This window comes from Carlito syrichta, unplaced genomic scaffold, assembly GCF_000164805.1.
Source record: "Carlito syrichta isolate Samal-C Ts95f unplaced genomic scaffold, Tarsius_syrichta-2.0.1 Scaffold313449, whole genome shotgun sequence".
In the NCBI taxonomy this organism is placed as follows: Eukaryota; Metazoa; Chordata; class Mammalia; order Primates; family Tarsiidae; genus Carlito; species Carlito syrichta.
In genome coordinates, this window is record NW_007257545.1 from 298,558 (window position 1) to 310,360 (window position 11,803).

The 11,803-nt window shown below is 45.4% G+C and overlaps 1 protein-coding gene across 3 annotated transcripts in view; it reads left to right on the plus strand.

Moving 5' to 3' along the window:
* The window catches only part of TNRC6A (trinucleotide repeat containing 6A), a 222,134-nt gene that overhangs the window by 103,135 nt on the left and 107,196 nt on the right, over nucleotides 1-11,803 (plus strand). For 2 of the 3 annotated variants that reach the window (XM_008070484.2, XM_021718783.1), the window contains exon 1: nucleotides 11,629-11,788. The exons of the other annotated variant lie outside the window; for it this stretch is intronic. In XM_008070484.2, the coding sequence (XP_008068675.2) occupies nucleotides 11,784-11,788 (5 nt within the window). In that variant the 5' untranslated portion in view covers nucleotides 11,629-11,783. Of the gene's footprint in view, nucleotides 1-11,628; nucleotides 11,789-11,803 lie in introns of those variants that run through there. 3 annotated transcript variants of the gene reach the window in all.

Sequence of the window (11,803 nt, forward strand, 5' to 3'; positions counted from 1 at the left end):
GACCCACCTGGGCAACTTGGCAAGACCTCACCTCTACAATAAATAAAAAATTAGCCAGGCGTGTTAGCACACTCCATAGTTCCAGCTACCGGAAGGCTGAGGCAGATGGATCACCAGAACCCAGCAGGTGTAGGCTGTGGTGACTGTGAGCATGCCACTGCTCTCCAACCTGGGCAACAGGGTGAGATTCCAACTAAAAAAAAAAACAAAACAAAGGAGAGTGCTTGGCTGGCCTGGGATGTGACAAGCAAGAGAAAATGACTGGAGATAACATCGGGGAGACATTATAGACCATGTTAAAGATATTAGGCTTTAGCTGGGCTAGGCTAGGCTTTAGATCAGCCTGTAACCCCGTGCTTTGGGAGGCCAAGGTGAGTGAATTGCCTGAGCCCGCGGGTTCAAGACCCGCCTGGGCAGCTTGGCAAGACCTCATCTCTATAGTAAATAAAAAAAATTAGCCGGGCGTGGTAGCGCGCGCCTGTAGTTCCAGCTACTTGGAGGGCTGAGGCAGAAGAATCGCTGGAGCCCAGCAGGTCGAGGCTGCGGTGGCCGGGAGTATGCCAATGCACTCAAGTCTGGGCACAGAGTGAGACACCAACTCAAAAAAAGAAAACAGAAAAGATATTATGCTTTAAATCAAGAGCCCTGGGAAAACTTACAATGGTTTAAAGCTGGAGAGTAAGGTGATCAAGTTTTCATTTTAAGGAAAATTGGGCTAGGCATGGTGGCTTGTGCCTGCAATCTCAGGGAGAATAAGCACTTTGGGAGGTTGAAGCAGGAGAATTGCTTGAGGCCAGGAGTTTGAGACTAGAGTAGGCAACATAGTGAGATGTCATAGTTACAAAAAATTTTTAAAAATTAGTCAAGAGTGACAGTGTGCATTTGTAGTCCCTTGGAAGCGACTTGGAAGGCAGAGGAGGGAGGACCATCTGAGCCCAGGAGACTGACGCTGCTATGAGCCATGATCTTGCCACTGCACTCCAGCTGGGCTGCAGAGTAAGACTCTAACTGAAAAAAAAAAATGAAAGAAAAGAAAAGGAAAAGAAAAAGAAAAATGGCTAAGGCTGCTCTATGGAAAGTGGTTTCGACAAGCTAAGAGTAAACATGTGCAATGCTGGGAAGGAAGTGGAGCAACGTGAACTCTTCATGTGGATGGGAATGAAACCAGGTACAACCATTTTGGAAGCATTTTACAGTTTCTTAGATAGTTAAGTATACACTTATCCTGTGATCTAGAAATTCTATTCCTAGGTATTTATCTAAAGGAAATAGAAACATATGTTCCCTGTCCACAAAAGAGACCTGTACAAGAATGTTCACAGCAATTTATAAGAGCCCCAAACTGGAAGCAACCCAAATGTCAATCAATGGAGGGATGGGTAAACAAAATATAGGATATCTGTTCAATGGAATACTTCTCAACAATAAAAAGGAATGCACTTGATACACCCAATAATATGAATGACCCTTACAGGCATGTGTGGCAAGAGAAGTCCAGCACAAAAGAAATTTATGTAGTATATATAACATGTTCAAGTTTTTTGTTTTTTGTTTTTTTTTTTAGTTGGAACCTCACTCTATCACCCAGACCGGAGTGCAGTGGCCGCTCCCGGCCACCGCAGCCTCGACCTGCTGGGTTCTGGCAATCCTTCCGCCTCAGCCTTCCAAGTAGCTGGAACTACAGGCACGCGCTACCACTCCCGGCTGATTTTTTTATTTATTGTAGAGATGAGGTCTCACCTGCCCAGGCGGGTCTCGAACCCTCGGGCTCAGGCAATCCACTCACCTCAGCCTCCCAAAGGTGTGGGATTACAGGCTGAGTTTATATAAGGTCCTAGAACAGACAGTACTAATGTATGGTGATGTAAATCAGAAAAATGGTTTACTGTTCGCATATGTGTGTGCAATGGGGACAGGTGAGTGACTGAGAAGAAGCACAAGGGAATTTTGGGGGATGATAGAAGTGCTCTGTATATTGATTGTGGTGGTGGTTATTACATGAGGATTTATTTGTCAAAATGCACCATATATAGATATATATGTATAGTTTTGTTTTGTTTGGGTTTTTTTTTTTTTTCCAGCGTGGTCTTGCTGTGTCGCCCTGGCTGGTCTCGAACTCCTGGGTTTAGGCAATCCTCCTGCTTCAGCCTCCCAAAGTGCTGGGATTACAGGTGTGAGCCACCATGCCTAGCCCATTTTTCATTTCAATTTATTTTATTTTATTTATTTATTTTTGAACTGAAGTTTCTGTCTGTCACCCAGGCTGAAGTGCAGTGACACACTCACAGCCACCGCAGCCTTGACCTGCTGGGCTCAGGAGATCCTTCCACCACAGCCTTCCAAGTAGCTGGAACTACAGGCGCACATCAGCAATTCCAGCTAATTTTTTAATCTATTTTAGAGACGAGGTTTCACCAAGTTGTCCAGGATGGTCTCGAACCCCTAGACTCAGACAATCCTCTCACCTTGACCTCCCAAAGTACTAGGATTACAGGCTTGAGCCACCGTTCCCGGCCTTTTTCTATTTAAATGTGTGAATTTTATTGTATACAAACTATACCACGACCACCACAACAAAAAGAGAAGAACAGAGAGATCTGTGGAGTGTTCAGGGTGTACTGGGGGTGGTAGTGGAGAAACAGAGGAGGGGAAGACTGAGAAAGCAGATCGGAAACAAAGTAACGGTGATACATTGGATGATGGGTTGGGGAAGAGTCCAAACTAATGCTTAGACCGCGTAGTGACTGGTGGTGTTATTACTGACCTGGGGAAAATGGGGAAAGGGACAGGTTGGTGTGCAATGGGGGGTGGTGGTGAGGGGAGGAATAAGGAGGCTAAATGTTGACATGTCAGCCTGAAATACCTAGGACGTATCACCCAGCCCCATTATGTCACTCTCAGTGTTTTTCCTCCTACCTTGCTGATTTCCTCACTCGAGGAGCAGATTTCCTCAGGACTCATTCCATGGCGGTTTTCTCCCTCCTCAGCAATGATTCTCAATACTGTAAAATAATACTCCACCTCCACTATCCAGAGGGTTTGAGGAAATGGTTGAAGTGTTTTTTGGTTAACACAATGAGGGAAGGTGTGTGCTATAAGATTCAGTGGATTGGGGCCATGGATGCTGGATAGAGATAACCCCACAAGATGGGAAATTCCCCCCTCACTACAGTCACATTGATGAAAGTCATGTGTATAATTATCTGAGGAACTTACTGCTTCTTTTTTTCAGTTTTAATTACCTCCCAAATGTCTAGTAAGGCAATTACCATGCACATTGAGGGAAGATTGTTTTCTATTTGTTCAGAACTTGACTGAGAGTTGCTCTCCCTTCCAGAAAAAATAATGTCTCCAACATAACTACAGTTTTTGATGTGTGAATGATACATGCCACACTGCTATGTCCATGTGTGTGTGGAGTAGAGCTACACAAAGGTGCCAGCACCTGCCCAATTCACTGAGTCTTCTAGTGTACACCATTCCCAAGCCTTCATGTAGTGAAAGACATTTTATTTCAGTATAGTTACTTTTCTCTTTATTTCTTCTTCTTTATATCAGAGCTAGGGCACTATACATGTTATTTTAAAATTCTGTCTTAGGTAGATGATGCTATCTGTAATTATCATTTTGGGATAGTAAGGGTAGATGCTACAAAATATTTGCTATTAAAAGGGGGTTTGGGGTCCAATATGGTTGAGAAAAACAGATCTACAATGTAGAAGTGGTTAGTGACATATGTTCTGGAGCCAAGCCACATGGGTTTGTTTTTGTTTTGTTTTTATTTTCACTATTTATGTGACTTTGGGTAAGTTAATTACCATAATCTGCAAAGCAGAGATAACATTAATATTTCTACCTCACAGAGTTGTGTAAAATCAACGATTAATGGTTAGTTAATATTTGTAAGCACTTAGAATAGTGCCTAACATTTTAGTTCAATAAGATAAATACACTCTTACCAGGAACCCATATCCATGTTCATGTCTTCTTGTTCCATTTATATATTATTGTCAAAATATTTAAATTTAGCCGGGCTCGGTGGCTCAGCCTATAATCCCGCGCCTTTGGGAGGCTGAGGTGAGTGGATTGCCTGAACCCGCGGGTTCAAGACCCATCCGGGCAGCGAGACCTCATCTCTACAATAAAATCAAAAAATTAGCTGGGCGTGGTAGTGCGCGCCTGTAATTCCGGCTACTCGGAAGGCTGAGGCGGAAGGATCGCAGGAGCCCAGCAGGTCGAGGCTGCAGTGGCCAGGAGCGGCCACTGCACTCCAGTCTGGGCGACAGAGTGAGACTCCAACTCAAAAAAAAAAAAAAAAAAATTTAAATTTAAAAATATAAGCCGGACATGGTGGCTCATGCCTATAATTCCAGCACTTTGGGAGGCTGAGGTGAGAAGACTGCCTGATTCCACGGGTTCGAGACCAGCCTGGGCAACTTGGTGAGACCTCATCTCTGCAATAAATCAAAAAATTAGCCGGGTGTGGTGGTGCATGCCTGTAGTTCCAGCTACTTGTACTTCTAGCCACTGCACTTGAGAAGGAAAAAAATCATTTTTTTTCAAGTACACAATTTCCAAAATATTAGGCTCATCATTTGCTCTTCTTAGTAAGATAAGGAAGAGAGATTGGAGAACATTTATTTATTTTTAATATATATATTTTTTGAATTTATTGTAGAGATGAGGTCTCGCCAAGTTGCCTGGGCTGGTGGTCTCAAACCCATGGGCTCAGGCAATCCACCTGCCTCAGCCTTCTAAAGTGCTGGGATAACAGGCTTAGTCACCGAGCCCGGCCTGGAAAACATTTATGTTCTAGTAGCCTCAGGAACCAAAGTAACAAAGACAAATGGAGAAAAGGTCTTTTTTCATGTTTTACAGCCTATCTTTCTCTTTCTCTATACAAGACCTTGTTTCTGGTTCTGTTCCTAATAGATTATGCAAGTAAAATAAAAATGATGGCCCCTTGGCCAGGCATGGTTGCTCACGCCTGTAATTCCAGCACCTTTGGGAGGCTAAGGAGAGAGGAGTGCTTGAGCCCAGGAGTTTGAATCAAGCCAGGGCAATGTAGCGAGACCTCATCTTTACAAAATATCAAAAAATTAGCTGGGTGTGTTAGTGTGCACCTGTAGTCCCAGTTCCTTGGGAGGCTGAGGCAAGAGGATTGCTTGAACCCAGGAGCTAGATGGAGGCTGTGATGAGCTGTAATTGTGCCACTGCACTCTAGCCTGGGTGACAAAGTGAGACCCTGCCTCAAAAACAAAACAAAACAAAAAACAAATTAAAAATATGACTTCAGCAGATTTAAAGCACATACAGTGTAAAGTCTGTTTTTGTCCACAACAATGACCCACATATGTAAACCACAAATGTAAACCTCCAGCCTGAGACCCTTCTTCTACTCCTTTCTGGATCCTGGCTTAACTGCCCATCATCCTCTCAGGTGAAGCTTTACATTTTCTTTTCCTTTTTTTGACTTGGAGTCTCACTCTGTCACCCAGGCAGGAGTGCAGTGGCATGCTCATGGTCACTGCAGCCTCGATCTGCTAGGCTCAGACAATCCTTCTGCCTCAGCCTTCCAAGTAGCTGGAAACACAGGCATGTACTACCACGCTCAGCTTATTTTTTTATTTATTGTAGAGACAAGGTCTCATCAAGTTGCCCAAAAAAATCTATCTGCCTTGATAATTTAATTCACCAGAGTAGTTCCTCACAAGTGTCAGAGAACCAGACCCTCGCACAGTGCCAGGCATATAGTAGGTGCTCAATAAATATTCATGGTGGTAGTGAACAGTCATTTGGCATTCAGAGGTACACAAGTAAGATAGGGGATAAAGATATGTTTGAGAGTCGTGTGCATTTAGATAGTTTTTAAATGTGGGGGGACCCAAAAAACCTGGAATTTATTTGTAAAAAATTGTGTATTTATTCTTACATGTTTAAACTTCAGTTATGTTCAAAGTACTCTTCTTTTTATGCAATATACCTATTGAGATGCTTTTTCCACTGCTCAAAACAGTTTTTGGACTCATTGTTTTATGCTTTTAGTGTCTCTGTCATTTTTTGTTTCACCTCTTCCACATCAGCAAATCAGGGAAACAAATAAAAGTCACTCAGGTGAGCTCTGATGAACAGGGAGGGTGGAGCACAGGGGTCATGCTACTTTTGGTCTAAAACTGCTGAATGTTCAGTGTGGTGAGGGTAGGTGTGCTCATAAATCACCCATCGTGAAATGGGCAAATATGTTGGAAGAACCTAAAAAAAAAAAATCCACTGAAGCTGAATGCAGCCTCTCACAACAACACTAGTTGGTACACTGATGCTGATAGGTTCCTAGAACATTTACCTGGCAGAGGAATCCTGTACAAGGGACCCACCCTCCAAAAAAAATTTGTTTTCTTTGTTGGGGGGATAACTCTTCGTACAAGAGAATGGATGAGATTCTCCACTTTTTTCTTTTTTAGTTGGAGTCTCACGCCATTGCCTAGGCTGGAGTGCAGTGGCATGCTCACAACTGCTGCAGCCTCGATCTACTGGGTTCAAGTGATCCTTCCACCTCAGTCTTTTTTTGTTTTTTTTTTTTTGAGTTGGAGTCTCACTCTGTCACCCAGACTGGAGTGCAGCGGCATGCTCCCGGCCACCGCAGCCTCGACCTGTTGGGCTCTGGCAATTCTTCCGCCTCAGCCTTCCAAATAGTTGGAACTACAGGCGTGTGCTACCACACCCGGCTAATTTTTTTTGATTTATTGTAGAAGTGAGGTCTCACCAAGTTGCCCAGGCAGGTCACAAACCCGTGAACTCAGGCAGTCCACTCACCTCAGCCTCCCAAAGTGTGGGATTACAGGCTGAGCCACTGAGCCCAGTTGCCTCAGCCTTCTAAGTAGCTGGAACCACAGGCATGTATCACCATGCCTGGCTGATTTTTTGATTTATTGTAGACACGAGTTCTTGCCATGCTGCTCAGGCTAGTCTCAAACACCTGAGCTCAGGTAATCCTCTCACCTCCGCCTCCCAAAGTGCTGGAATTACAGGTGTGAGCCACTGTGCCCGGCAAGATTCTCCATTTTCTCTTTGGGATTGGTAGAGAGCAGTGCATATCTGGAAAAGAGCATGGAACCTTCAGGGTCTCCAACATTTATGTGATATAAAGCAGAAGATGTGGGCAAAGGATACAAAAAAGGAATGGCTAGAGAGGCAAAAAGGACTCCAGAAGAGTATGCTGTCAAGATGACCGAGAAAAGAGATTCTTGTAAGGAGGGAGTGGTCAGCTGTGGCAAATGCAGCTAAGAAGTAAATCAAGATGAGGACAGAAATGTAACCAGTGAGTCTGGCAACTTCAAGGTTATTTGTGACCTTTATAAGAGCAGCTTTGAAGTCAGGCATCATGGCTCATGCCTATAATCCCAGCACTTTGGGAAGCCAAGGTAAGAGGATTGCTTGAACCCAGGAGTTTGAGATCTGCCTAGGCAACATAGTGAGACCTCTTCTCTATAAACAATTTAAAAAAATTATGCCTGTAGGCATATACCTTCCACACCCAGCTACTCAGAAGGCTTAGGTGGAAGGATCTCCTGAGTTCAGGAGGTTGAGGCTGCAGTGAGCGGTAATACTCAGTCTAGGTGTCTGAGTAAGACCCAGACCAAAAAAAAGGAGCAATTTTGGGGGAGGAATGGAGGAATGAGGATAGCAGGTTAAAGCAGTCTAAGAAAAGGAGGTGAGTAGGTGGAAGCAGCAGTGTAAAACACTTTTGCAAGAAACTCTGCTGGAAAGGAGAGCAGAAAATGGAGCTGGCAAGGAATGAGGCATCGGGAAGTCTTTTTTTTTTTTATGGAAGTTACTAGAGTTTGTCTAGTGATGGGAAATAATCAGTAGAAAGAGAAACTGAATGATTATTTAAAGAGAAAGACTAATAAGGGGAGAAGATCTTAGCTCCCCCACCAATAAGAAATCTGTGCTGCCGGGCTTGGTGGCTCAGCCTGTAATCCTGCGCTTTGGGAGGCTGAGGTGAGTGGATTGCCTGAGCCCACAGGTTCGAGACCCACCTGGGCAACTTGGCGAGACCTCATCTCTACAATAAATCAAAAAATTAACCGGGCGTGGTGGCGCGCGCCTGTAGTTCCAGCTACTTGGAAGGTGGAGGCGGAAGGATCGCCGGAGCCCAGCAGGTCGAGGCTGCAGTGGCAGAGAGTGTGCCACTGCACTCCAGTCTGGACGACAGAATGAGACTCCAACTCAAAATAAACAAACAAACAAACAAATAAATAAAATACAAAAGAAATTAAAAAAAAAGAAATCTGTGCTGGCCTTATATTGTTACTCTCCTTTGACCTGTGTCCCAAGTATAAGAGATAATTAAAAAGCTACTAGCGCCGGGCTCGGTGGCTCAGCCTGTAATCCCGCGCCTTTGGGAAGCTGAGGTGAGTGAATTGCCTGAGCCCACGGGTTCGAGACCCACCTGGGCAGTGAGACCTCCTCTCTACAATAAATCAAAAAATCAGCCGGGCGTGGTAGCGCATGCCTGTAATTCCGGCTACTCAGAAGGCTGAGGTGGAAGGATCGCCGGAACCCACCAGGTCGCGGCTGCGGTGGCCAGGAGCGGCCACTGCACTCCAGTCTGAGCGACAGAGTGAGACTCCAACTCAAAAAAAAAAAAAAATGCTACTAGCTTGACCTCATAGAGTACATTCTATACTGCAGCCTAGGAGGGGTCATATGGGACATACCAAATCATTGTGAATAGATCTTCAAGAAATCATTTCTTAGCTTCCCTGGAGCTGGGAAATAGAGTCAGGGTTTCTCAGTCTTGGTGCTATTGGCATTTTGATTTAGATACTCTTGTGTCATGGGGGACGGTTTAACAGAATCCTTGGCCTCTACTAGCCACTAGATACCAGCAGCACCCAGTGTGACAACCACAAACCAGACGTTGCTAAATGTTCCCAGGGTGGGGGTGAGGGCAAAATCTTCATAACTGAGAACAACTGAGTTATTCAAACCTAAGGAAGTCTAATTTTAAAAGCCAGCTAATCTTAACAGCTGTGCAAATGTTGATACATATTACTGTTTTCATTGCCTTATGCTATTATGGAAACTTATTCATAAACCTGATATAAAAGTATATTGTGCTATACATATTCTTTCTTTTTTTAACTCCTAATGAAATACTATAATTTTTTAAAACCATTGTAAGTAGCAAGGATCATGAAAGAAAAAGAAATATGTGTATGGGTGAATGGGCCTTAGGGATAATGGCAGGAAAAGGGAAGTCACTAGCATTTATTCAGTGCCCTGTATATTTCACTTTTTTTTTTTTTTTTTTGAGTTGGGAGTCTCACTATGTCACCCAGGCTGGAGGGCAGTGGCACACCTCTCGGCCACCGCAGCCTCAACCTGCTGTGCTCCAGCGATCCTTCTGCCTCAGCCTTCCAAGTAGCTGGAACTACAGGCGCACGCTACCACACCCAGCTAAGTTTTGATTTATTGAAGAGACGAGGTCTCACCAAGTTGCCCGGGCTGGTCTCGAACCCGAGGGCACAGACAATCCCTTGCCTCAGCTCCCAAAATGCTGGGATTAAAGGCTGACCCATCGAGCCCAGCCCATTTTACATTTTGTAAACCTGATTTTTTTTCCCAAAAAAGTGGTTTATTTAATATGCTCACTGTAAAATATGAAAACAAAACAGGTACACCAAAAGAATAAAAAACCTATAATATCAGTTCACCACCACGCTCGGCTAATTTTTTTATTTGTTGTAGAGATGCAGTCTTGCCAAGTTGCCCAGGCTGGTCTCAAACCCATGGGCTCAGACAGTCCTCTCACCTCGGCCTCCCAAAGTGCTGGGATTACAGGCTTGACCCACTGCACCCAGCATTGTTTGTTTTTAATGGGAGAGATTTAAGCATGTTTTAAAGACAGTTGAAGGTTTTAGGTTAGAAAAAGGAAAGTAAACCAGGCTCGGTGGCTCAGTTTGTAATCCCGTGCCTTTGGGAGGCTGAGGTGAGTGGATTGCCTGAGCCCGTGGATTAGAGACCCGCCTGGGCAACTTGGCGAGACCTTATCTCTACAGTAAGTCAAAAATTAGCCGGGCGAGGTAGCGCGCGCCTGTAGTTTCAGCTACTTGGAAGGCTGAGGTGGAAGGATCGCCGGAGCCCAGCAGGTCGAGGCTGCGGTGGCCGGGAGTGGCCACTGCACTCCAGTCTGGGCGACAGAGTGAGACTCCAACTCAAAAAAAAAAAAGGAAAGTGGTGAGCTGGGCACAGTGTCTCACATCTGTAATCCAGCACTTTGGGAGGCCAACGCGAGAGGATGGTTTAAGACCAGGGATTTGAGACCAACCTGAGCAACATAGCAAGACACCTTCTCCACAAAAATAAATAAATAGATAGAAAACAAGAAAGTGGAAAAATACACAGAATGGAGTGAGGTTTCTGAGAAGACAAAAGGGAATAGATTTTTAAGCTCAGAGGAGAAATTATCTTTAGATTAGAAGAAAAAGCATTGTGAGAGGATGGAAAAAACACAGACACTTGAATATGTGTACCTTGTGTCTATGCATGTATACTGCTGTTATCTACTTGTAGGTATCCATGTAACTTACTGTATCTACACGTACGTACATTGCTATGTCTACCTACAAGTATGTATGTACCTTATCGTATCTACTTGTAGGTATATGTACATTTTTTAAACATTATCCACACGTATGTATCTGACTGTGTCTACATCTGTATCTTAGTGTATCTACATGTATGTATTTCAGTGTGCCCACATGTTTCTTGTCGTGTGAGCTACTTTGGCGCCTGCTTTTTCACTTATTCTATTGTAACCATTTCCCTCATGCCGGTATTCTTCCTCTACATCATTTTACAGTATCCTAATGCATGCCCACCGCTCCGTTTTTAAAGCCACTTCCTAATGATGAACATTTTGGCCATCTGCAATTTTTCACCATCATCGATGCCGCGACTTAGTATGTTGACGGTGAAATATTTGCAGATACCCAGGAGTATTTTCTGAACAGAAATCCGTGCAAGCGAAACTGCTGAGTCAAAGGGTCTGCAAAATTCGGCGGATAAAAATCTCTTGTAAACCTCACAACCAGCCTCAGGTACGCGTTCTTTACCTGAGGAGGAAACAGAGAAGCAGACGGAGAAGCAGACAGGTTAAATACTGGGCTCAAGGTCAAAATTAATTAGAAGTGGCCGAATTCAAAAGCCGCGCGGGCTCATCGGGCTGCGGTTGGGGTGGAATTTGCAATTTAGTCGATTTTTTTTTCTTTTATTTTGCGTGTGTTGGTGGGGGAGGGGCCGGGCGGCGGGGAGGGAAACTTGTGTCGCAGCAAAGGAGGAGGAGGAGAAGGAAGGGAGGGACTCAGTCAAACCACAACCGGCCGCCGCGAGAAGGGCTGGGTTCGGGGCTCGGGTGGCCCCCCAGCCGCTCTGCGGGGTGCCACGGAGGCTGTGACCTCCAGGGAGGTCCGGCCGGGAGGGGCCGCATGCCGCGCCGGGACGGTTGCCAAGGACCTGCCGGGTCTGTAGGTCTAGTTGCTAGGGCCTCCATCTTGGGGCCGGTGGCCGCGGCGCCCCCGGAAGGGGTTGCCGAGTGGGGCATTCACTTCCGGTCTGGGGCCTGCGGCGGCGGCGGCGGTGGCGGCGGCGGCGGCAGCGGGTCGGTGTAGAAAATGGCGCTGGTGCAGCGGCTCGGGCCTCTCCCCGCGGCGCTGCGGAGGGCTTGAGGCTCGCGAGCCTCATTTGCTGCGCCCCACTAGCTCGTGCACTTTACACACATGAGGTGAGCGAAGCGGGG